Here is a 27174-nt window from a genome sequence, read left to right on the forward strand (position 1 = left end):
AGGTAACAAGCCACGGCCTCATTGGTATCAACCACTAGACAGCACTCAAAACATTTAGCCATTTAACAGGCAAATGCAAAATCTATAAACCAGTGTGACGAACCACCTGCTACTCCTTTCCTACTGTTCCTTCTTCTGTTCTGCAAATACAAATTACAGGAATCTATATCACCAAGAAATCTGCAGACTCTAACAGAATGTCAGCCTTCAACTCTGCTGCATGTATGAGAAGGCACATAGGAAATAGGAGCTCTGGTACACTTTTTCCATGCCATTCATTATTTTATGGAATTCTTTCTCATGTCTATTCTTATTTGATTCCTCTATGACATGGCCACATTTGACTTAGTAGCTGTTTTGCTGAAAAAGAATGGAAGCTACTTCACCATTTCACTAACCTGCTTTCAGATAGTTATTTTCATTTAATTTTGTGCTTTTTATAATTTATAGCTAAGTAACAGAGAAGGAGCTACTCTGGAATTTTTTTTTAAGGCCAGGTACGTTCCAGGAGCAAAATTTAGAAGCATTATTTACACACGATTCTGAGAAATACATGTTATTGTGGTTGCTTTCTTATTTCATTGGGTTGAAACAGAATCCAACATCTGATTTGGGAATACTTTTGTGTCAGTATAGGCTATTTTCTGACTCACCTTGGTGAGTAGACTATGTGAGTCTCATTACTTGAATAGGTGAGTGTAAGAGGCTTCTGTATAAAAGGCTACAGTTTTATGTTTATCATTTTAGCTGAAGAGGAAAGATGGGGCAAGTAGAATGGGGATCTACATCTATTAGCTAATTTTTCCTTTTCTAAATTCTATTTTTATTTTGCAGGTGATGGAAATTAAAGGACAAATGATACATGTGCCAGAATCAAATTCGATTTTGTTTCTGGGTTCCCCCTGTGTGGACAAGCTGGATGAACTGATGGGCCGAGGCCTCCATCTTTCGGACATACCTATCCATGATGCTACTCGCGATGTCATATTGGTTGGGGAGCAAGCAAAGGCCCAGGATGGCTTGAAAAAACGAATGGATAAACTGAAGGCAACGCTAGAATGCACACACCAAGCCCTGGAAGAGGAGAAAAAGAAAACAGTGGATCTCCTTATTTCTATTTTCCCTGAAGAAGTGGCTCAGCAGTTGTGGCAGGGGCAGCAGGTTCAGGCCAGGAAGTTTGATGATGTCACCATGCTCTTCTCGGACATTGTTGGCTTCACTGCCATCTGTGCGCAGTGCACGCCCATGCAGGTCATCAGCATGCTGAATGAACTCTACACACGGTTTGACCATCAGTGTGGATTCCTGGACATCTACAAGGTAATAGCTCAAGTCTGAAGTTAGCAAAACCTAACTGAAACTAAGATAGAAAAAAATCCCAGTAGCCATCTTCCTAAATTACAGACCTTCCCTATAAAACCAGAAAGGCAATATTTTTGTTTCGTGTGAAAAAAATAAATCTGAAATATGCGTACTGAAAATCAAATACTTTGATGCTGAGCTGTTATCATGGTTCCCGCATGGGAATATATGCCTCATATTCCCATTTTCCTATAGGAACATACACGTCCTGTATTATAGCCTGGTTTCCTTTAGGTGACACATCAGCCACAGTGTCCTAAGGGTGATGAAGTGCACAGTGATGATCCTAGCCCAAGCTGCAGCTCCTGGAAGGCACTAAAATACTTTCTGTTTCAGCTGAAACTTGAATGGTTTAGGGTTTAGGTACTTATCTTTCTCCTGAAATAATTCAAATTTTCCATAAAAAGGAGAGCATTCACTAAAAAAAATGTTATAAGAGATTTAAACTTCCACTGAAAAACAGGAAGAGGACAGGAGATGCCCATTCATAGTAAATTGAATGAGTGGGACATGGCACTGGGGTGCCATGCTCCTTTGCTGCTCTGCAGAAAAGGAGATGTCACATGTGTTGGTCCTGTTACAGACTTCATCACCTTCACTTCTCTTCAGTGGATTTGGTGTCCAGTATGTATTTGAGAGAAAAAAGAGGGGAGGTAGAATTTAATAAATGCAGTTAAGATATTATCTGTGTAATTATCCTGTGAAATCTACAGAGAATATGTTTTGTATATGCAATATGTTTAATTTTGTGATAGGAAAAGCAGAGCAAATTTCTTTTTATAACTGAATGCACCAAAGAAAAAAAATGTAGTTGTAAAATTATATTTTGACTTCATTTTCTGTCTGAGGCTTGCAAACTAAATCACCAGTTTTCAAACTGTTTCAAATAGTATTTGTTGATAGGCTATAAAGAAAAGGTCTTCACAAGAGTTCTGTCCCTTTAATTTTTAGCCTCTAATACACTTTAAAAGGCATCCAAAAATATTAATTACCCACCTAAATAATAATCATGACTGAAAAGTTACAATACATACCACAGATAGAACTGAACATGGTATAGATATAGGTTGGTAGGACAGTATACCAAAGTAAAAGATCATGCTAAGTAAGTTTTGTGCTCCTGGGCTAGGGGTTTGCATTACTAATGCTCAGAAGCGAAAGGCCATATTGGGAGAGGACTACGATAGAAGGTACCAACCCTCATTTGAAAATTGTTACTGTGATATAGTCAGAAAAGATTGGAAGTTTGATCTCAGTTTGTATTTATCTGGTGTTACTGCACTGGATCTTGAGCCAGCTCTGAAAACAGGACTTGAGGAACTTCTGACCCACAGTCAAGAGTGATACCTAGTGACCTTGTTTTGCATGCTGTATCTGGTACATGAGTGTAGTTAGTGTTTTCCCAGATGATTAATTTTAGTTAGCTGTTTTGAGGCAATCATGACATTCTTTGTTGAAAACTATGGTTGCATGGGAATAGGAAATAAAGTATGTAAAACTCTATGACCTGTTTAGAAGGAAGGTTAGCTGAATCCTGTGAGAACAGTAAGAAGGAATATTTATACATAGGTCATGTATATTATATCATTTACACCATGGCTTTCTGCCTTTCACCTAGCTTTGTGCCACTTTAGATAGAAAGATGTTACTGTATGGAAATACCGTCCTGACCAGTGAAATAAGATGACAGCTGCTGAGATGGGCAAGATAAGATTTATGCATTCAGAAAATGAATAAACACTCCAAAAAGTTAAGACCCTCATGTAATTCTATGAGCAGAGGAATAAACAAAGCCTATTTTTCTATGGAAGGATGTCTTACACCTCTAACACCCTTTCTCCACTGTTACTGCCTTAATATAGCCAGTTCTTTCTCATATCCTTTCTTATCAGGTTTTCCTCCATCTTGCTACTCCCCCATGTCCCCTGAGCCTCCCTACACGTCCCCTGCTTCCCTGCACAGCCCATCCATGACCAAGGCAGTGTGCACTGTGGCTACTTTGGAGCTGTCTGTACCTTTTTTTCTCCCCCCAAATATTTTTTTTTTCATTTGTTTTTTAACCAGAAGTCTAGAAAAGTTACTGAGGGGTTAGGTGAAAATTACTCAGTTGAGCATTACAGAAAGACAAAATTGAAGGCAATGAACCCTTTTTCCTTTCCTTAGAGAATCAGGCTTAAAATAAAATGACAATTCTTTTGAAAAAGCATTTGCGTTTTAAAATAAAAATAGCTCGTGTGTTTATATCTTTTTCATTTGTTTCAGATGATATTCTGGAAGCCAAGTTTATTGCTAGGAATGATCACCACCACAACATCTATAATTTTAGAAGTTATTGTCAGGCAGTGAATTTTAGATATGTAATCACCAGTATTTGTACCCACAGCCTGCCTCTAAGATATACTCCTGTAACTAGGCTACAGAAATTTATCATGTGACCTATATATACATCAAAACAGATCCATTTTCAAATTTCCTTGTTTTTAAGCAACATGGCAAGAATAATTTGCAAAGATTATTTGGTGGGTACTTCTGCATACTAAATTCACCATTTTGTGAACAGAAAATTAAGCAAAATTCATTAAATAAATTCCATGCTGTAAATTATTCACCCAGCTTTAGTGTTAAAGCATTTTGAATTCAGAACCTCAGTGCTTCTAATCTTGGATTCAGACAATGAATGTAATATTTTCAATTGTCTCATACTATTCATTCAGGGATGTTTACAGGGAAGTATGGCACAGAAAGAAGAACAAAGATCCTCGCATTTAACAAGTCAGACATAGAGGGCAAGCATAATGAGCTGTTGGATACAGAATAAGAAATGTTTGGAGAGGGCTGAAGGGGGTTGAATTAGACTTCTAAATTTCTTAGAAATTAAAGTAAGTAGCTACAACTGATGAGGTAGGGAAAGGATATCCAATGGACGCATGCATAGGTAAGAATGACACAGGCAGATAATGGGCTCAGAAAATGAACTTCACAGAAGCATTTTGAATGGATAGTAAAGATGACAGATTACATTTGTGCAGGCTGAGGGAGAAGATTGCAGTAATTGAGATGCACGTTGATACGAGCCTGGGTGACAGTTTTAGCAGTCTGGAAGAATCTGTGTTTTAGAGACTGAAACTTTAGAAAGAATCTGCCTACATATAGCCTTGATGAAAAGATCAAGAGGGACAGTCTTGAGGTAATCACAGAAGGAAGAAGATGTGAGAGAACTGAGACCTGGCAATGCATTTGGAAACTGGTGCTGCTGACTGTCTGAGCTAATTATATTTGGCTTGGAATTGAGGAATGGGAGAAAAAGATGCTGTTGAGCAGGGGGTGCAAATCAAAGCAATGTAAATGCAGATGCTTGGTAGGTTACTGTCTGTGGACATACAAGTAGAAACATGGACTCAGGAGCAGAAGTAATGGGAGAGAGAAGATCTCAGTAAATTTTGAAAGCAGTTGCTTTGGGTAAAATATATACTGGTTGGCCTGACTGTGTCTTTGTTTTGACCTGGTTTTCTCTGTATGTTCCTGTTGTTTAGGAGCCAAGTGCTGGGAAACGATGCTCCAGCTAAACCATCTCTTTATCAAATAAGCTATTTAGATATGCTGCAGCCATGGCTGGTGTCATTTAAAACTTAACCCTGCAGACTGAAATCTTCCCTGCTTAAGATTCCTGCCGCTTCTGTTTCTCCCTCCAAGTAATATGTCTTTGACATAGGATTATTTTAAATATTTTTTCTTGTTGAGTCCTTTTGCCTGTGTCGGCCAGCTATTTTCCCCTCAGTTTCCTTTCTGAAGCAATCCCATTTCCTTCCTTGCCCTTTAACTACTGCATGGAGTAAAGGCAGCATGTATTGTGGCTGGGTTTTTGGCCATGCGTGCACTGGCTGGGTGGCTATATATGCTGGCTGGGTGGCTATATATGCTGGCTGGGTAATGCCAAGCCAAATAGAGCAGAACTAGGCCTGCTCTTGTAGGTTTTAGTTTCTTTGTCCTTTCTCTGGACAGTGGAGCGTTTGTCCTTGAAGGCATTTACAAATTTTCCCCTAACACTAAACTTCACTTTCTATGAAGTGCTGAGTCCCGCTTTCCATGTCTGAGCAGAGATTCCTAAATGTTTTCGACAATGAACTGTTGTCAGCTGCCAAAATTTCTTTGCTATACATATTTGTTGTCAAAATTTTAATTGAAAGTTTGTTGAATATTTATTGAATAAGACAATACAATTCCACAGGTTAATTTTATAGTTAGAATTCACAACTTTGTTATGCGAATTTCTGCTTTCTCTTTGGTTTCATTATTTGGCTAAACTGACATGGTCTCTGAGTGGTGCCATACATGTGCCTCAAAGTCCTTTACCAGCTTCCTTGGGGTTCTCTTTGGCTATTATTCCTGGCAACATTATTTCACTTACTTTACACTGAATGATATTATTTTATCTTTTCAGAATGATACAGTTAGTATGTCAGATCCTCATTTTCTGATTTTATATGCCTTACTCTGGCTATGGCCTTAATTTTTGGTCGTTGTAAAGACCTGAGGCTAAAAAAGGGTCGGAAGTCTGGTCTGCTCTGCAATCATTCAAGACTGATACTCACCAGTTCTGAAAAATGTTGTTTATATTGAGGTTGTGATATAATGATTTTAGAAACCTAATTTTAAACCCACATTTTCTAAAAATATCACTTTACATTTTTATACTGATAGTTTAAGTTGCAGAAATCAGTATTCATTTTACAGAAAATACCAGTACTTTCTCAGTGCCATGACTATCCCACCTTGAGAACTGATATTGGTACATATTCATATATATATGTTCTTAAGCTTACTATCAGTGCTACAATGGCTAAAGAATACTGCAATGACAGGGGTCATGAGCTTCAGACTATTCTGATATTTTCCAGGCTTTATTTTTCATAAGTTAAAAACCATAGTCTCTAAGTTTTCATGTAAAATCTGTGGCCGCTATTTTAGTTTTCTTTCCATCACGTCTGCAGTTTTAACCTTTTCAATTCAGTCCAACTACATGACCATTTTTGAGAAGGTTTCAAATTCTTTTAGCTTCAGTTTAGGCATCTGCAGAATGAAGATTATTATGAAATGCAATTAAAATATGTAAATGATACTGATACTCTTATATGAGCAATATGATATGTATAAAATATCATAATACACCTTTTTTAAGATGAATAGGTGCAGTTTTGAGGATTACTGGTGTACTAGGTGCTGCTTCTTCCTGTTAGTTTAAAGTCAGTGGGGTTTGAATGTGTAATAGAAGAAAATGGGTAACAGAAGAACATTTCCATTGTCCAGAAGCTCTCTCTCTCTCTCTGTGGTGCCACCCAACCTGGTAGAGCTGCCCTTCAGCATGCTGCTCTGTTCAGGTCCCACCACAGAAGGCTCCTGAACCTTCTTCCTTTTCTTGCTCTGAGCAGGCTATAGCTGACTTTCTCCTTGAACTCTGGCTGTGCGTGGACTTACTTGCTGGCACACAGGTGTGTCTCACTCCACTATGAATTCAGGGCAAAGCTGGGGCACCTATCTTTTTTGGGAACTCAGAAGTGTTCTTGGGTTGAGTTTAAAAAAAAAGAAACACAAAAGATTCCTTGGATTTTCCCTGAAGGTCTGGACCCAAGAGCTCCAGGATATTTTAAGACTTCTCATTACTTTAAGCATGTATTTTTCTGCAGCCTTGTGGAGGATTTACACTTTTTGTCTTTAGGGAGATGTGCAAATGAAGCAGACATGCAGGCTCCAGAAGAGTTATTCTTTACTTTATAAACATACAGACCTGCACAAAGCACTAAAACATCTGTGCATGTTCCCCTGCTTTAGGCAATTCATCATGCAAGAATCCTCTAAGGAGTCTAGGACTTCTGCTTCTGTATATAATTTCTTCTTCAAGAATGCCATGCTTGTATATATTTCCTTCTCTTTTTCTCTTTTGACTCTCTTCTTCCACTTTTCTCTTATCTGAAAAGCATACATTTGTTTATAAGTGTCCCACTCCATTTCTCTCGAGCAGCTTGGGAGCCTTAGAGCCTATGTCCAGCTTCCAGGTCCTGGGACTGCTTCCCACGTCCCCAGTTTGTGTGTGAACCGTGGCCATATCCTGACTTCTTATTTGGACAGGACCCAGAACGGTATCCTCCTTTGGGGCTGCCTGCTCCATATTGAGGAGCAAGCCCAGACATAGTGGCTGGACAGGAGCCATGGCTAAGAGCATGCCTTGTTGCAGCATACAGCTATCCCTGATGCTATATGGTTTGTAAACCCCACCATTAATACTTAAATCCTTTGTTTTCTTGTGTCAAGTTTTTCCACCTTCTAAATTTTAGTTCCTCTGAAGGAATGGAAAAAATTGATTTTATTTTCCACCAGCCTAGGCTATTTCCATTTAAACAGTCCAGTATTGTGTCAGATCTAGAAGATACATAGCACAACCATGACAATATATGGCTGGCCCTTCATATATATGAGCATGCCAAGATGCAGCGTTTTCATTCATGCAACTAGCATTCATAACTGTACCTTAATTTCTTAAATGATTTAAATGAATATAGAGGATACTTAGGTAAGTTAAGAGAAACTAACGTACGTATGAATTTCAAGACAGATAAATTAAAGCTTATGTAACCTTAAGGAGGATGTTGTTGTTCAGTAGTAGTTTTAATACCAGGGATACCTATAGCAAATTAAGACCACTCTTACATCTGGTGAAGGGCACTCACATTAAACTGAAATGTGTGTCTTAAGTTATGCATGATTATTTTAATATTTGCTGATTTTGTTAAACAGTTCTTTACTTTGACATTACAACTACCTCACATAAGGCAGAATGCCAGCCAGGACATCTTTGGTGGGATCTTTGCAATTTCATACTTGCCTACAGAAGAGAGAAATCATTTATGCGCTGTGACTTTTGTATTCCATGACTGTTGTGTGCAAACTTGATGTTGACATCATGTAAACTGTAAGTCTTCTAGCATGTCTCTATTTTAACTACTGAAGAAAACCCTTTTAAAATACTAGATAATAAGTCTACACAGCAAGTACTATTTGTCTCTTTTCCTTTTGTAAAGAAAACAGCACTCTGAATTAATGTGTAGATAAAAGAGTTCCTGCATATATTGGATACTGAAAGAGTTATGCTTAAGACTGCTATGTAGGTGCTATAGAAAGAGTTCAAAAACAGCTTGTCATGGTTTATCCCCAGCTGGCAACTAAGCCCCACACAGCCACTTGCTCACTCCCCTCGGTGGGATGGGGGAGAGAACCGGAAGAGTAAAAGTGAGAAAACTCGTGGGTTGATATAAAGACAGTTTAATAGGGAAAGGAAGCGCCGCGCACCCTAGCAAAACAAAGCAAGGAATTCATTCAGTACTTCCCATGGGCAGGCAGGCGTTCAGCCATCTCCAGGAAAGCAGGGCTCCATCATGCGTAACAGTTACTTGGGAAGACGAACGCCATCACTCCAAACCTTCCCCCTTTCCTTCTTCTTCGCCCAGCTTTATATGCTGAGCATGACGCCATATGGTATGGGATATCCCTTTGGTCAACTGGAGTCAGCTGTCCCAGCTGTGTCCCCTCCCAACTTCTTGTGCACCCCCAGCCTACTCGCTGGTGGGGTGGGGTGAGGAGCAGAAGAGGCCTTGAGGCTGTGTAAGCACTGCTCAGCAGTAACTAGAACATCCCTGAGTTATCAACACTGTTTCTAGCACAAATCCAAAACAGCCCCATACTAGCTACTATGAAGAAAATTAACTCTATCCCAGCCGAAAGCAGCACATTCTAACAACTAAAACATCAGTGTGTTATCAACATTATTCTCATCCTAAATCCAAAACACCGCACTATACCAGCAACTAGGAAGAAAATTAACTCTGTGCCAGCCAAAACCAGCACACATCTCTTCCTGCAAAATGCTCCTGAACTTGCCAGCATGTAGTATCATTAAACTTACTAAAAATAAAATGCCCTCAGGCCTGGTAAGAGCAATTGCTTCATAATTAGGCTCTCAGAAAAGGAGCTGGGATTTGTAGTAAGACATTTCTTTTAAAAAATGATCTTTACCAGATGAGCAGATTTCTGAACTTCATAGGTGGACACTTAGAATCCATTCCTGCTCACATGGGAGGGATTTTACATGCACTGGACTATTTCCAAAAGCAGAATGCAGTGTCATAAAAGCATTGCAGATTCACCTTGAAACTTAGACACAAGGTTTCACTGCTCAGGAGGTAATTTTTAAAAGTTGAGAGACAGAAGCTAAGAGAACCAAAGACTAAGGCACATTCAATTCAACTGTTTCAAAGCTTTTCTGCCAAATCTGTGCAGTGGAAAAACGTATAAAATACTTCAAAATGCAAACAGAACTAGGCTTTAATTTGTATTCACACAACGTCAAGAAAACAAACGGGTTTTGATTAATGTGAAAAAGGTCAGTATTCACTCTTTGTTACATAGACAGAAATGTAGATCTAGAAGCTACCTCAGGATCAAGTATACTTAGGCCATGCTCAGTGGAGGCTTTTCTGAACTGCACTTACACCACCTCCAGAGAAAGAGCACATGCACTTCACCTCTCAGTGGAATAACCTATCTAGTTTCTCTCAAGCATGTTTCTTTGACATTTCTTTCCTTAGAATCTGTATTTTAGATTAAGTGACTTGTTCAAGTCTTTCTACTATAAGCTGCCCAAAATACTTCACGTCTGCCCTCCCTCCCACTTAATGATTAATAACATCCCTGACCTGCATGCCAGAATATGCATGCCAAGATACAGGATTTTTTGAGCTAAAGAGGATCTTGATGTTGTGCTGACAGACAGTATCATAGCACTAGCAGTCAACACACTCATGCAATCTTTTTTCCTGTTTTGGGGTACTTTATGGGAGCAGGAACATGCACTCTGTAGTGCACTTTCAAAGACACGGGGTGAGTCGTGCATGAGAAGATAACAGCTCACCTAGAGTCTTCAGAGAGTTTCACAAACTAAGCCTTCCCAGTCTGTGGCCATTGTGGCCCACATAAACCTGGGTTTCAGCCATTTCTGAGAAAAAGCATCCTGATGACAACATGGGAGGGGTCTTGCATATCAAGTGACAGTCTGGGCATGGAAGCAGGCAATTAAGCAAAGATATAGACATTCGAGTCCTGCTGTAGTAAATGGGTAAAACAATGAGGCTTCCAGAATTCAGGATGGAATACATCAAGTCCTGGAAGTTAATTTTCTGTTCAGTGACTATGGAAAGAGTATAGATGAGTAGCTTAAATTAGAGGCTTAATTTTTGTGTGACTGATGGTGGGTAGTGTGAGTCCCATCCTGAATGACAATGTTGTAAGGTTATTACTGATTTGCAGAGATATATTTGGAGAAGGATTTGGGTAGAAGGAAATATGGGACATGTCAATGACATCTTGAGGTAGAATATGGATATCAAATAAATTGCTCACTGTGATGAGTACTGAGATTGCTGACTTAAATTAAAACTAGAATGGAGAGAATCTCCCTTTTCCTCAGGTTTTGCCGCATACCAGTTAAAAAGGTATCCTGTTTGCTGCTGAACTAGAAGTCACAGACAGGAATAATGAAGCCCAAATGATAAGTCTGAAGCACCACTTTGCCGTATGCCATGGCTTTTTCCTAATTTTCCTGCTGTACAACTTAGGGCAGAAAACAGATGAAAGAAGAGCCCATTGAGAGATACTAATAACTTCAAAGGTTTCTTACAGAGTTATACTTGCAAGAATTTCATCTTAAGGCTGAATTTTCCTGTATTCCTTTAGAAGGAAGATGTTTCAGCTTTCATAAAAGAAATATATAGTGTTGAGGTACTAGGTAGTCCAGTGTTGCAGATGGAATGAAATATGCATTTCCAAAAATTTTGGGAAGGGATAGGTCTTTACTGTAGTACCTGAGAACACTTCCCAGCTTCCAGTTCCAGGTGCATTCCCATCCTGAATCCTGGCTTCATGCTGGGATGAGACTTAAGAAACCACCTCCTTATATATTTACATACTCCCATGGAAATGCAGCCTAGGTGTGCAGGAAGCTAAGATGTGCTCCCGTAAGTCCAGGCTGAGGAGTACATACGGAACTTACTCTAAGAGACAGCCAGGGACATACCCTGACTTTGCTTCTTAAGAAACTATTTGCAGCTCTTCAAAACAAAATTAATAAGCTAGAAGTCATTGATTTTGTTGTTAATGTAATCATAAGAATCACTTAAACTTCATATTCTCCAATAAATGCTGTTCTGAGCCTGGATTAATCTCAGAATTAATCAAATTTCACTCAGAGTGGAAAGGAAACTGACATATGGAGGGTAGAAAGGTTTTTCACTGGTTCCACTTTTCCACTATCCGTCTAGAAATCAGCTTTCCTGAAGGACTGTTTGATTTCCCAGAACTTCCCCTGTCCTACTTCTAAAATTTACCTGCCTCTGTGACCTTCCATGTTCAGTCTGCCCTTATGCTCTTCACATGGTCTTGTTAATTCTTTCTCTTCTGTAGTTCTGTGGCAGAGGTGAAACTATAATATTTATAACATAAAACTAGTCATCTAGACTATCCTCCCAGTCAATAGAGGAAAGTATGATTTTATAGGGAGAATGTGAATCTTTTTTAGTGTGAGATTCATCTTTTCCTGAAGGAGATGCTTAGCACAGGTCAGATGACTGCTAGAGTTCCCATTTCAGTCCATTGATTGTAAAGAGAATTGAGAGTGAATAACTCATATTCATATTACTATATTAGAGATGTCTCTGGTTAGGGGAGCTGAATCTCACTCATGTAGTCTACACCTTATCAACTTGCAGCCTATGAGGTTGAAATATTGCTTCTTCCCTGCTTGTGCCATCTACTTTTCATGTGCTTTAGTTTTACAGTTATTTAATCATTTTATATAGTTTAATACAATGTTATGTTGTTTAATGCGTAGAATGTATTTTCATTGAGTAAAATGAAGTTTCACTGCATTTTAATTTCTCTCATACAATCAGCATCAACCCGAGTTATTTCTTTCCTTATTTCATTGCTTGTTACATTGGCACTGGAATAACTCCCATCACCACTGAGCATGAGAATTATGCTGTCTCTCAATAGGGTCCCTTAGAATACTTAACTGATTAATTCAAAGCTTGACTTTCCATGACTTTTGCAAATGGATATGATGATCTTCGTCCAAAGAACTATGTATTGCTCACTCCCATTGAAACAATCAGTAACCTGTGGGATTGACTGTAAGAGGCAGTGGAGTATTCAAGAGTCCTTGACATTAGTGCTGATTCTGTTCACTTTTAGCTAAGAAGAGAAATATTAACAACATTTCATCAACCAAGGAAACTGAGGTGGTAATTTTATTGATGATCACTAGAGAAAGATAAAGAAAGGCTGACATTCTGGCAGATGCTAATCTGCTGGGCGATCACCAGGGAGACTAGTGTTGCAGCTCCAAACAATGCAACTCTGTGGCTCAAATGATCAGTAAAGTTATGTATAATAAAATATACAGAAAAGCGCGCTTTTTTCCAAAATTGTTTCCTTCCTTCCTGCCTGCCTTCCTTCCTTCTCTCTTTCTGCTTCTCCTCTCCTCTCCTCCCCTCCCCTCCCCTCCCCTCCCCTCCAGAGGAATATAGGTCACAAATCAGAAAAAAAGAAAACATTTAATTATCGCCAATGGAGGAAAAGCAATAATAATAAAAAAGTTGCCATTACTTTAATGTTTCCTTGGGCAGTTTAAATATTAAATCATGAAAAGTTCAGAAAGTATGGATAATTTTCAGCTTTAATTTTTCCAGTCTAATTTGTGTAGCAGATTTTTCTTGGAATTAAGAATATTAGAGGGAAAAATCAGTAGCTGCAGTATAACCTCAATTATCTAAATGTCAGGGGAGACAGAAAACATTTGGACAACTGAAATCTCAGATAATTATCAATATAGCTAATACATATATAGGGGGACAGGGCATACCATATAGTTAAAGTTTGGATTACAGTACAAACTGCCATAACTAGTGCATTATAATGGTCCGTGCTTGATAGTATTGCACGTGGGTACTGGAAGTACAAGAAGCCCCATGAGCTACTTATGAAATGTCAGATACATATGGCAGACTTATTTCTAGCATTTTCATTTTGAGATTTATGCCCTAAAATACAAGGATTATGTTCTTTATCACTGTATTTGCTGAAGCATCTATTAAAATCCTCACTGTCTGCAGAACTGTTTGATTGTTCTTTAAAAAACTTGCAAAATTCTTTTTGTCTGAGTAAGATCTTGTGGTCAGTAAGTTTCACAGGCTTCCCTCTTTCCTAATCCATAAGTATGCCGATGTCATTGTTGTCTCTTGCCTTCCCACCCTGCACCACTGTGAAGAGCCCACCTCCGTCTCCTCGAGGACTTCCCACAGGCACTGGGGGCTGCTTTTAGGTCCCCCCAAAGCCATCTCTGCTCCAGGCTGAACAAGCTCAGCTCCCCCAGCCTCTCCTCCCAGGGCAGGCGCTCTGGCTCCCACCATCTTGGTGACCTCTGCCTGAGCTGGATCCAGTTTATCAATCTCTGTGTTGTACTGATGGGCCCAGAACTGGACTTGGTATCTAGGTGTGGTCTAATGAGTGCTGAGCAGGGGGTGATATCCACTTCCCCCAATCTCTGTTCATACAGCCCAGGCTATCATTGGCCATCTTTATTCCCAGGACTCGCTGCTGGCCCATGTGCCGCTTGCTGCTCACCAGCAAGAATCTTCAGGTCCTGCAGAATCAGGATTCTGCAGAATCTTTCCTGCAGAGCTGCTCCTCGGGAAGTTGGTCCCAGGCTGTATCAGTTCCAGAGAAGTTCCTTCCCAAGGAACTGATGTTGCACATGTCCTTGTTGAATTTCATGAGTTTTCTGCCAGCCAATTTGTCCCGCCTATCCATGTCCCTCAGGATGGCAGCCCTGTCCTAGAGCAAATTGATTGGTCCCCCCAGTTTGGTGTCAACTGCAAGCTTGATGAGAGTGCAAATAATATTATTATCAGGAAAAGAAGCACAGATTTTGTCAGAAAATGCAGGTATATTTACTCAGTAAAATTCTAGATAGTTTTTTTACATATTGTATTTTGAAAGGTTTTAACTAATCAGTACACGTTGCATGCACCTAGAACATGTGTCTGTATTTGGGTAGGAGAGGGGAAACATGAATAGGCAACAGGTGAAAGGAGATGAAGGTATTTTAAGATGGAGAATAATGCTCTTCTGTGCAGGGAAACAAAACACACCCAAACCAGAAAAGTTAGTTTTCTCAGTGAGAAAAGTTAAGTGAGGAAGACGAAGAGCATCAAACTTCAATTAGCTAAGCCGTTACCCCTTTCCCTGCTGCTTATTTCTGGTTTTTTCACTCTTAAGCTCTTTAAGTGGAAACTAATATTGCAACTGCTGTTTGTTATTATTTCTATATTATAAAATGAAATTTTGTAGAATATCTGCCAGCAGTAGGAGAGTTTCAGGCTATTGGCATATTGCTTATAAGTGATAAGAAACAGTTTAGTAATAAGCTTCTCTTCAGCTAAATATAGCATATACACTTTATATACTGTGGCTGTAAACAGGGTGTGGGGTGTAGAGAAACTGTTTAATATTCCAAGTTTCCTGCCAACTTAAAATTACAACGATTATGAACACATCTTACTTAAGCAGAAATAAACATTTCTGGTGATTAAAATAACAGAAACACGTGAGACCACAAGCAGGATTTGATGCATTTGGAAATTCAACTGAATTTGAAAAAATATCTGTTACTCTATAAAAGGAGGATAAGAAATCATGACATGGAAAGGGCTGAAGAATATCTATGTTTAGTTACTCTATCTAAAGTCTATATGTGTGATACAGTTATACAGATAATCTATATATGTTAAAAAAATAAATAAACTTTGAACAGGATAAGGCATTTTTCCTCATGCATGTACCACTGAGAGGTTTTCTCTTCTCAAGGAAGAGCATGCTTGAGCAAAGGATGGTTATGCAATACTTATGTATTTACTTTCCAAAGTAATCCTGTATTCACTTGATCACCTGTGTATAACATCAAGGTGTCCAGGAATGTCCAGTTCGTCATCCTGAATTGCACTGTAAATTTTTTTCTAGTGCCTTGTGAGAAAAGAAAAAATCTCTTCTTTCTGTATATATATATCTCAGGAAGGTGCTGAAGGATGAATGTCCCTTGAATGGATTTGGCTTGAGAAGGGCTCCGTTAGCAGTTAATTTTATCTCAGCAGGACAGCCAACTCAAACTAAAATCACTAATGCAATCTGCATTAAGGGCTTTTATTTATGCATGACACTTTGAGTTAGAGACAATACTTTAACTGTGTTGACCTCTATAGTGAAGGCAATCCAACTTTTTATTTCCAATTTATTTGTTTATTTTGCAAAAGAGCATTGAACAGCCCATAGAGACAGTGGCATAGATTATATGGTGAATGTGTACTAAATATTATAACCCTTAGGAGTGAGATAATAAATACCTACACAGCCTGTGAGTATTTTGGAGATGGGAACAAGGGTACACAAGTACCCTTCAGAGGAAGGTGGAGGATCTACAAGGGACATGCTGTTAAGGGTAGATTTTCTTCCTGAAAGAAGACAGCAATTTTTGAATCTTCAGACACATTTTTTTTGCACATATTTAGTTTTAATCGTAAGCAGAGAAGCCTTCTTGATATGAGTATAATTTAACCCATTAAAAAAGGAACAAACTGCACACAGACTTATGTATGGCTCGTATATGAAAAAAAAATAGTAATGAGTACTCCACTGTAACAGTTATAATACAAATTATCTATTAGGCTTTTACAGGAAACCTGCTGAGAGAGACAGGACTAAAAGTAGAGCCAATTCTCCCTCCAGCTACTTCTTCCAGTGGATTTAATATTTCTGATTGCTATAGGAATTTGAGATTAGAATTGCCACAAATGGTGATTCCCACCATTACATTTTTTATGTTTATTTCCAAGCTGTGCTTTGAAAAAGGTGCTAGTAAGATTCCTTAGACTGTTGGGATTCCTGAATATTTTAGATGAAAATCTTTAAACTTGCCATTGCAGGCTTCACTTACTTACAAAATATTTCCCCCCTTGTGTGTAACCCTGTGATATGAAGTGTGACACTTCATTTCCTTCATTACTTCTAGTAGTTCATATATGTAATGACTGCTGCATATTCATGCATTCACGAGGAAGAGTAAACAAGGAGGGATGTTACTTCAATAGACCACATTTTCCCTTCTAACCTGTCACTGAATCAACACCCTGACTTTATACCTGGGGAGCATCATTCAGCTACAACTTCCAGTTTCTCAGTTAAGTACCATAATACAACACAAGGTTTAGCTCCTGACAGTTAGAAGAGACCTGTTGGAGCTGCCCAGGGGACAGTCTACTAACCTCTGTTCTCTGGACACATTAGAATTGGAGAAATTATATTCTGTCTGCTGGGCTACCAGATTCGTCTGCAAGTCATATTCCACCTAAAATCAGTATAAATTAAGAATAAGTGACTATAACACAATTACTATAGAGCTCAACTTCTATAAAAGGTACTGTTCATGTCTAAAACAGACACACTGTATCTACCAAGGACAAACAGAAGCTGGGTACATAGAAAATGACTTCCCAAAAGTAGAAGATATTTTTGTTTCCTGCTGCAAGTCTTATGCATTCTCACTCTACAGTATTCAGCAGTCTCAGGATATCTCCCAAGAAGCTTTTTCTGAATTGTAGAGTACACACAACTACTTCAGTTAATTATGAATCTTAATCTTTGATTTGTTGAGGGCCTGACTGAAAATCTTTTGGACATTTCCAATGACTTGAAGTGGAGTTATAGAAGGCTTTAGAGAAGGCCTTTGTATAGCAGTGTAAGTAGCTGCAATGATTCCTGGCTTCTTTGTTTGTTAATTAAGAATAAAAATTATATCCTACATTTTTTATAGATTAGTCTAATTTTAAATCTGAGTTCAACCTCACTTCTGTTCTGTGGTGCTATATATTAATTCCCAGTTAATGAAAGTTCCAGTGAAGCTGGCCACAGTGAGTGTAAATCAGTGAAAAGGGATGAAAAGTAGGTAAGAGTAGGTCAGGCTATCAGTGAGTGGCTAGAAATATTAAGAGCAGTAAGAAATGATTATTTAACTAGAAAAAAAATGTACTAAATCTTAATAAAGGTAAAACTGTCAATCATATGCAAAAAATGGCTGAAATATTCAAAGCAGAATATATTTTGTTTTTTAAAAGAAGCAGGATAATGTATTCCAGTCTTATAGTGATAGCAAAATACCTTTTCCTGCGTATGTATCTAGGAAGGATATAAAAATCCAATATACTGCTAATAATGCACTGTAATAGTCATATTACAAAGTCAAAAACTCAGAAGTTAGTTTATCACATGATAGAGGTTTCCACTGAAGTTTCATTACGGTATATCATCATCTTGAAGAGCATCAAGCAGATGTGAGTGCTGCTATTTTTAGCCACCTTGAGTAGTACCTTGCTTTTCTCTTAATCCTGTTGACAGTTACTTGAATATTTATGGAGTAAGTTGCTCTCTGATGTGCACAGTGATTTCAGGATCTACCCAGCAGATAGTTTGGAGTGAGTTATGAGCAGTGCTTTGTTTTTCTGGTCCAATTCTTATTCCTCAGCTGAGACAAGAGAAATCCCCTTCTTCCCCATGCACATCTGACTCACTGACTGGCCCAGCCTGAAATTCCGAAGTGCGATGTATCTCTCTCATTGCACTTTCTATTTTAATGTCCTCATAGAACCTCATGAAGTGCAACAAGACCAAGTGCAAGGTCCTACACCTGGGTCAGAGTAATCCCCAACATTAATACAGGCTGGGGGATGAACCGATTGAGGGCAGCTCTGCAGAGAAGGACTTGGGAATACTGGTAGATGAAAAATTAGACATGAGTCAGCAATGTGCACTCGCAGCCCAGAAAGCCAGTTGTATCCTGGGCTGCATAAAAAGAAACATGGCCAGGAGGTTGAGGGAGGTGGTTCTCCTGCTCTACTCTGCTCTCATGAGATCCCACCTGGAGTACTGCATCCAGCTCTGGGGTCCCCAGCATAGGAAAGACATGGACCTGTTGGAGCGGGTCCAGAGGAGGGCCACAAAAATGATCAGAGGGATGGAACACCTCTCCTGCGAAGAAAGGCTGAGAGAGTTGGGGTTGTTCAGCCTGGAGAATAGAAGGCTCTGGGGAGACCTTATTGCATCCTTTCAATATATAAAGGGGGCTTATAAGAAAGATGGGGACAGACTTTTTAGCAGGGCCTGTAGTTACAGGACAAGGGGCAACAGTTATAAACAGAAAGACAGTAGATTTAGACTGGACTTAAGGAAGAAATTTTTTATGATGAAGGTGATGAGACACTGGAACAGGTTGCCCAGAGAAGTTGTGGATACCTCATCATTGGAAGTGTTCAAGGCTGGATGAGGCTTTGAGCAACCTGATGTAGTGAAAGATGTCCCTGCCCATAGCAGGGTGGTTGGATCTTTGAAGGTCCCTTCCAGCCCACACCATTCCATGATTCTACAACTCCATATGAGAGGACCAAATCAAAGTGCCATGAACAACCTGAATTATAAGAACTCCTGGAGCTTTTTAATAAAAGGAGTTGGGGGAAAAAAACCACAGATAATTGGAAAATTTGTCAAGTCTGATTTTGAAGCAGGACTGAACCAAGGTTAAAATTTGATGGAGATACACAGCATGCAAATTTCAGCTTAAATGCTTAGCTGAGGAAAATCTTAGTAGTGACTGAGAACAGGGTCACAGAATGGTAAATCATTAGACAACTTTATCAGTACTCATCATATCCAGTTTCAACTATCAGGTCAGTCTCAACATTCCTAATCATTCCCCTGGTTCTCCAGTATTACTGTCGGAGGAACTTCATAGGGACAAGCACTTTAAAGAGTATCCTACAATGGTATTATTATAATTTTTATTTTCAGAGTAAGGTTAACATGAGGCAGCTTCAGTCCCATTTTTCTGGTAGTACACAGATATGTACAGTGCAACTCTGATCATGCTACTCATTCAGTGAGTGCAGTTTAGCTGTTAAATTAGTTTACACAGCTATGGAAATTTCCAAAGAGGAAGATGCTAACAAAATAAGTAGGTTTGCCTGAACATTGCAGGAACAGTATATGGTCCCAGATCTATAATTGCTTACAGTGGTGTAATGCAACTAACTTTAGTGGAAAAGTCATTCTGAAATTAAATTGTTCAACAAAGAGCAGAATTTGTATTTCATTTTTGTATTTGTTGTCATAGACTCAGCTCTTTTTGTAGTAACCCCTTTATTTCTATTCAAACTGGTTACGTTCATCCACAATTATTAAGGATGACAATGTGCAGTTATTTGGATTTCTGCTAATTCTTCCTTCTGATTTTGAGACTTTTTTACCACCTATTTCTTAGCCATCCAGAGTGTCTTTTTAACTTCTGATACTTTTTCTCACTCTGCTCGTGTGTTTTCTTCCCTAGTTTCTACATTTTTCACCAGCCATTGCAATATACTTGCGCATCCATTTGTCTTTGGAAAGACGACCTCCTAAACTGCAGGGAGTTGGCAGTATCTGCTTCTTGTGGACAGAGATCCTGAGATATGGCTTGGGTAAAACAGGCAGACAGACAGCAGTATTGATTGCTCCTACATGTTTTTTTCGATATAGAAGTACTATTAGGAGCTTCCAAAAGTGACGAGGAAGCTGTAACAGCTGTCTCAGCTCTCAGCTCATGAGAAACCCTCAGCGTCTTCTATGTGTCCTCCTGCATAATCAGCAGGAAAGGCTAAGGAGCCAAACTTGGCAATGGGCTTGTAGCAGTTTCTGTAAGTTTGATGCTGGGAAATATTTGTTCATACTGCTGTTCTAGATTCATGCTCCGGGTACATTTACATGTAATGCTTACTTCTTGAGATACTATTTCCAATTCTGTTTAACAGGACTGGAAATTAATCTGAGAAGGTCCAGGTCTACTAATATTAGTAGAATCCCTGCAGAGAGAAGAATCAGCTATATTTATGCCCTGAATAACTCCTTGCTCAGTGCATGCTTCTCACTGTAGTCTTTGCTGAAGCCTTTTCTGGCATTCCTGTAGTGTTGTGGGCAGGGTGAAAGCCAGATTAGTTATGTAGCAAAACCCAAACTAATCCTTGAGGGCTGAGTCTGCTTGGGCATGTGTTAATGGACTGTGTGCAGAGCATGTTGCAGATGTGTGGGCAAGCAGAATGCAAAACACAATTCTGTCAATAAAGCTGCAGAACTTGAGGGCTTCAGTGTTTCTCAGGCTGCCTTTATCCAGAGCCAGAGGGCCTCTGTAATTTCTTTTGCTCCCACTTCCTCCTGAGGGACAGCTTTCTTTAAAGAAAATGAAGGGTAAGAGAGAGGTAAGGCCTGTCTGAAGAGACCAGAGGGATCAGTCTGCCGAACTTGATGCCTGAAGGTAGGGAATTCACAGTCAGGTAGCCTGCATAAGAGAGAGAGGCAACAATTCTTACTTGAAAATAACAGACAGGTGCAGTCAAAAGTCTGTAGCAATAGCATCTATTTGTAAATTATCCCTATACCAGCAAGAGCTACCTGCTAATGAGAAGTTAAAGACTTTTCACTGTTTTTTATGGTGATGTTTTGCTTTTTCTAATTCTCTTCCTGATATACCTTTCTAGCAGAGCAAATAATAATTATGAATTATTATCATGTAGCACTATTCTTACTGAACAGCAAACTCAGCCAGGATAGTGTCAAACAAAGCTGCAAGCAATTTCTCATTTAGGAAAACAGTTTTCTGTATTACTGCTATGGGAAAATGTTGTCATATCTCAGCTGATGGCATACACTGTTCTAGATGTAATGATCTTCTTTAGTTATAATGGTGATGAACCACTATGCAATTGCATGTCAGGTTTTGACTGCACCTGTTTGCAAACTCAGGTAATTATGCTCCGTTGTCTAATTGCTTATTTTATGGATGTTTTGCTCACATGTTTTTAAGCAATGCTATTTGATTGCAGATAACTAATGGTAGGGATCTCTTCTCATTATCATACTTTAACATTTGATTTGTCTGATTGCTGCAGGTGGAAACAATAGGTGATGCATACTGCGTTGCAGCAGGGCTCCATAAGAAAAGTCTTAGTCATGCTAAAGCCATTGCCCTGATGGCACTGAAGATGATGGAGCTTTCAGAAGAGGTTCTCACTCCAGATGGGAGCCCTATTAAGGTAACCCCTTTGCTCTTTATTCTCAGCTAGTCAGTGGTACGTAGACCTGATTAATTCCATCGTGTTCGGTTGGTAGAAATCTGTTTATTGCTAGGAGAATTTAAAATTGCATCAATATATCACAGTCTTTTTTATGGAAATATATTTCACTCGTGCCCATCAACAATCGTGTAAGCTATGCCTTACTTTAGTAAGCACAGTAGACCACACAGACTAGCTGTCACCTTGTCGTATGCATTGAATGCCTGTTTGTGGCTGGAGGGCATTAGAGACACTCCTGGAGCCCTTCTTCCAATTCAGTTTAGTGTGAGAAGAAGATAGTTCACATGATCCAGGACTGTCCCATGCTACAAGCCAAAGCACAGTATGTGATGGCAATTGGGAAATTCGCTTCAGAAGTGGGCTCCTTATCTGAACTTCAGCACTAGTGTAGAGGCACTCAGAGAGTTCTGCAGCTCTAAGGGTCCACGTGTCTCTTTTCTAAATAGTTGTTGACCTGTATAAAAGAAGAATGTGTAGACTGCCTGCTCTTTCTCAGTGTTAATGTGCTTCCTTCCCACACAATTCCAGTTCCTTTGCCTAGATTGGTACAAAAGTATCAGGAGATGGAAAACCACTTGTCCTTTTCTACCATTTTAAAGTTCCACTGCTGTTCTGCTTCTCTTGATCTTATACCAACAGTAGCTGCTGGCATTTAGAATTGGTAATGTTTAGGTAGAAGATGGAGGTTCAGCAAGGAAGAAAAACCATGGAGATATATATGTGCCTTTCTTTTTCAAGGGTCAGATTACACATTGTTTTCATTATGTGTACTCCTGTTTCTCACTCCTGTTTCTGGTTAAATTGTTCTTCCCATAATAAAAAACTTTTGTTTTCAAAGAAAATGGGGGGATTATGTAGAACAATTATTCAACACTGTCTAAAGCCTATAACAAAAGCCATATGTAGCTGCATGAGAAGGTCGGACAGACTTCCCATGGGATGATTTACATCATGGTTGAAATGCACTTTGTAAAATGCCTTCCGCCCCCCCCCCCCCCCCCCAAGATTGAAAAATTTGCTTTGGAGGTTTAAAACTTGACAGAAAGGAGGTAAAATTTTAAAAAATGTATTCAGGGATGTTGCTGTGATGCTCCTTGAGCAATAAAATCGTATACTTCTGAGTTCAAACTCTATCTATTAGTTAGGTCGTATCTTGAACTATGTTCCTTGAACTCTTTGTGTATGGTGAATCAGGAGAGATTTAATCCAGATGAATTGTTCTGCCCAGAAAGGAGAGTGTGGATGCAAGGCAACCAAGCCAGAAATTCCATGAAATATGGCAATACAATATTCAAATGAAAATATATTGAGTTCTGGATTAAATATTATTATTTTTAGATATTGATCACAGAATCACAGAATCACAGAATCATATAGGTTGGAAAAGACCTTTAAGATCATCGAGTCCAACCATAAACCTAACACTGCCAAAACCACCACTACACCATGTCTCTAAGCACCTCATCCAAACATCCTTTAAATACCTCCAGGGATGGCGACTCAACCACTTCCCTGGGCAGCCTGTTCCAATGCTTGATAACCCTCTCGGTGAAGAAAAATTTCCTAATATCCAGTCTAAACCTCCCCTGGCGCAACTTGAGGCCATAAATGGAGCTTGATGCTACTTTTGCTTGATGCTACTTACACTTGATGCTACTGATGAATTCTTTTAAATGTCAAAACAAAATATTTATTTGATTATTGAAAAATGTCCACATATTCAAAAGAATAACTTTCTGAAGAAACATCTTGGACTCTTGAAGAAAATTTTTTTAAAGCTTCATGTGGACATTCATCGAACACAAAATAAGCATTAAAAGACAAATATTGTCTGAAAATATCAGAAGACATAGTATTTTCAGTTTTGATATAAGACTGTTTCAAACAGGTATTAATTTAATCATATTACCATAGATTTTCTAGATATTTTTATGATTTCTCTATTTTCCCAATGACTATAGCTGATTAATACATTCTAGCTACACTGTCACATGCTGGGAGAGCTGTCTTCCAGATCCTTTCCATCTTTTCACTTTCGAGTGATTGCTGCAATTGTAGGGAAATTTTGAAGGTGTATTTTTTTACTCTGAGAGACACAGTTCATTACCACTGTCATTATTTTTCAGAAAATTCCTCATGATTTCAGTGGCTGCATAAGAAAACCTATAAAAGAAAGACTATAAAGACAGTGCAGAGGAAAAATGCTTGCATAGAATAAAACGCTAGGAATAACCAAACTTTCAAAAGGTGCTAATAAACCTCCTTTAGAATTCAGAAGAGAAAAGTCAGTTCATTGTACTTAAACTGAATGTAGAGGTACTGAGAAGCTTCTCAGTGGGTTAGTTGTCCTGTCTTCAGTTTTCGGTGTCATAGATTTCAGGGCAGGAGGGATGGTGATATCAACTAATCGCACCTCCTGGGTGACAAAAGCTGTAGAATGTTGTTGTTACCTTTGTACCTAACCTGGTAAATCATGTTTAAAAAAGCTTCTTTCACAGAGTCATCTTGATTTGATTTTAAATATATTAAGGTTAGGATTCCTCTCACATGGATGTCTACCCTGTAAAACAATTGAAATAAAGACTTTTGGAGAAGTCTACTTTAATTTGTCCTAGTTTAGGTGTCTGCTCTAGGATGAGATGAATCACACCCTAAAAATATGTATTTTCTCACTTGTGTGTAAGGGAAGTCTATGGACTTAGCCTAAATGTGGATGTCTACACTGTAAGCTTCTACACTCTGTCAGATGAATCCTCCTACAAATGGCAAAGAACACATAGTTTTTCTTAGTGGTTATGTGAATGATCATCACAGTTAAAAACATATGCATTATTTCTAAATGGAGTTGGCATGACTTCACCTTCCAGCCAATGTTGAATTGGCTAGAGTGATCCCTATTTTTGTTAGCTGCCAGTTTTTCACTTAAAAAAATGTGAAGGTGCCCATCGTGCCACAGATTCCCGTTAACAAATGCTCTATGTGCATAATAATGTCTTAAAGCTGCGTCAGGTGTAGTTCAGATTGGATGTTAGGAAAAAGTGGTCAAGCACTAGAACAAGTTCCCCAGGGAAGTGGTCACGGCCCCAAGCCTGTTGGTGTTCAAGTGGTTGAACAACGCCCTTAGATACATGGCTTAACTTTTAGGTTGCCCTGTGTGGAGTCAGGAGTTGGACTTGATGATCCTCGTGGGTCCCTTCCAACTCAGGATTCTATGGTTCTATAATCTACCTGAAGTTTAAGGAACCCCTAGGTATGTGTAACAATTACTATGGACTCAGCTTAGAACCATTAATAGGAGACTTACTGCATGAAACATTTTACAATTCAGCTTTGCCATTGAAGTATTTAAATATTCATTAACATTAGATACAAAGTACACAACGTAGACTATAAGACATTTGTAAGTGGCGTGACTTCTAAACAGTGAATTAAATTGTACTATAGTGTGGTTACTTTGAGCTGGTCCTGTTGGTATGGATGGCAAAACAAATGCAGTATTTTGACTGTATTTTGACCTTAATTCTTATCTGTGATTCATGTTACCAAGCACAAGTCACATTTCTTGAGTCCTTGCCAAGTGTGTTGAATATAGAATGCTGACACAACTTTTGTTTTCTTGTATCAAAAAACCTACATCAGTATTTGGATATTTGAAAAGAACTTGAAATCAGAGGGCAGTTTTCCTCATGCTCAACTTTTGAAATCTTTGATAGCTTTCATGAGTTGCTGTGACTAAATTCCAACTTTATTCTTCAGGGCAGTCTAGTAACTATTTTGACGAAGTAAGACAATTTCTTCACTAAGTCTGAGACCATTTTTCAAAACATAATTCCTAAAAATAAGGGACATTCTGATCTCAGGAGTAAACAACAGTGTTCTCTTTTCTCTCCCCCCAAAACTGGCTGATAAGCCTTGATTAAATGGGAAGAAATTATTCTCAGCCACTTTATATAATACATGACAGCACAGTTATTTGAAGTTTTATTTCTGTTAGTAGGCTAACAATCATAGAATCATAGAATCATTAAGGTTGGAAAAGACCTAGGATCACCTCGTCCAACTGTCAACCCAACACCTCCACGCCTACTAAACCATGTTCTGAAGTGCCACGTCTACACGTTTTCTGAACTCCTCCAGGGATGGTGACGCCAATGCCTCTCTGGGCAGCCTGTTCCAATGCTTGACCACCCTTTCAGTAAAGAAATTTTTCCTGATATCCAATCTAAACCTCTCCTAATGCAACTTGAGGCTGTTTCCTCTCATCCTATCACTTAGTTACTTGGGAGAAGAGACCGACCCCCACCTCTCTACAACCTCCTTTCAGGTAGCTGTAGAGAGCGATAAGGTCTCCCCTCAGCCTCCTTTTCTCCAGGCTAAACAACCCCAGTTCCCTCAGCTGCTCCTCATAAGACTTGTTCTCCAGACCCTTCACCAGCTTCGTTGCCCTTCTCTGGGCATGCACCAGCAACTGAATGTCCTTCTTGTCCTGAGGGGCCCAAATACAGCAGTTATTCTGTTCTGATTGTATTGTCTAGCAAGAAGCAAACATGCTAAAGTCTCCTTGGTGTTTGCAGGGGATTTCTTTTCCAGAGGCATATCTGTTGTTTAAGCTCTCTGAGGTCAGCACTGGAAACCATGAATTCAGAAGTTATTCCCCAGATTTGTGGGGTGTGACTGATATGATGCACATTTAAGAGGCTAATTACTTAGGGGGTCATGTTTTTTCCGGCAGAGTCATTATGAATCTGTTTGGGTTGTCCTGGTTACGGAGATTTCAGCTCTAGGGAAACCTAACTGCAATTATGAAATGTAGCGCTTTTTATTTGATGAATACTCAATTAGATATGTCTGACTTTATGATTATGGTTTATGGAATATATATATTCTCTAAATTACTTTGATGGATATATTTTGTTGTCATTTCAGGACTGAATTCACCAGAATGCAAATATTTACTTTTTGTAGTGCTTGAAGTGTTCATCCCTGTGATAGCAGCAGATATCTTATTGAATGCCACTTAGAGTCTCAGAGGGAGACTCAGGAAGTTAGGAAGAAAAAGTAAATGAATGAATGAAAAAATACCATATTACATAAGTGGGAATTTAGGATAAGATTTTCACCTATAAAGTACATTAGCAGACAGTCAAATGAAGTTTGTTACCTGGGTACACAGTTATAATTTGAAACTATTCATTGTAGCAATCACAAAAATACCTCGCTTGTACAGTCACGTCCCCTTTATGAAAAACCTGCCCCTTAGAGCAATGCTCGTGTGGCCAGTAAACAGCAATGGACCTCGGGATGGTGACAAGGTGTATGAAGCAGGTCTGGTTTATCGCCAGATGATGCTCCCGCCCCCTGACTCAGAGCTCGTAGCATGCTGATGAGAGCACCATGGTGTGCAGCTGACATGTACTCAGGCATTTGACACTTCCAGCAGAGCCAAAGGCAGCAGCAATGCACAAGCAGAATGGAGACTCCGAGCCTGCACTCCTAATAC

General features: G+C 39.1%; 1 protein-coding gene across 1 annotated transcript in view; it reads left to right on the forward strand.

Annotated features, from left to right (window-relative positions):
- GUCY1A2 (guanylate cyclase 1 soluble subunit alpha 2) overlaps positions 1–27174 on the forward strand; it is a 184710-nt gene that overhangs the window by 90618 nt on the left and 66918 nt on the right. Inside the window, exons 5-6 of the mRNA XM_075491001.1 lie at positions 835–1320; positions 21489–21632. Coding sequence (XP_075347116.1) covers positions 835–1320; positions 21489–21632 — 630 coding nt within the window. The remainder of the gene's footprint in view (positions 1–834; positions 1321–21488; positions 21633–27174) is intronic.

This window comes from Mycteria americana, chromosome 1 (assembly GCF_035582795.1).
Source record: "Mycteria americana isolate JAX WOST 10 ecotype Jacksonville Zoo and Gardens chromosome 1, USCA_MyAme_1.0, whole genome shotgun sequence".
In the NCBI taxonomy this organism is placed as follows: domain Eukaryota; kingdom Metazoa; phylum Chordata; class Aves; order Ciconiiformes; family Ciconiidae; genus Mycteria; species Mycteria americana.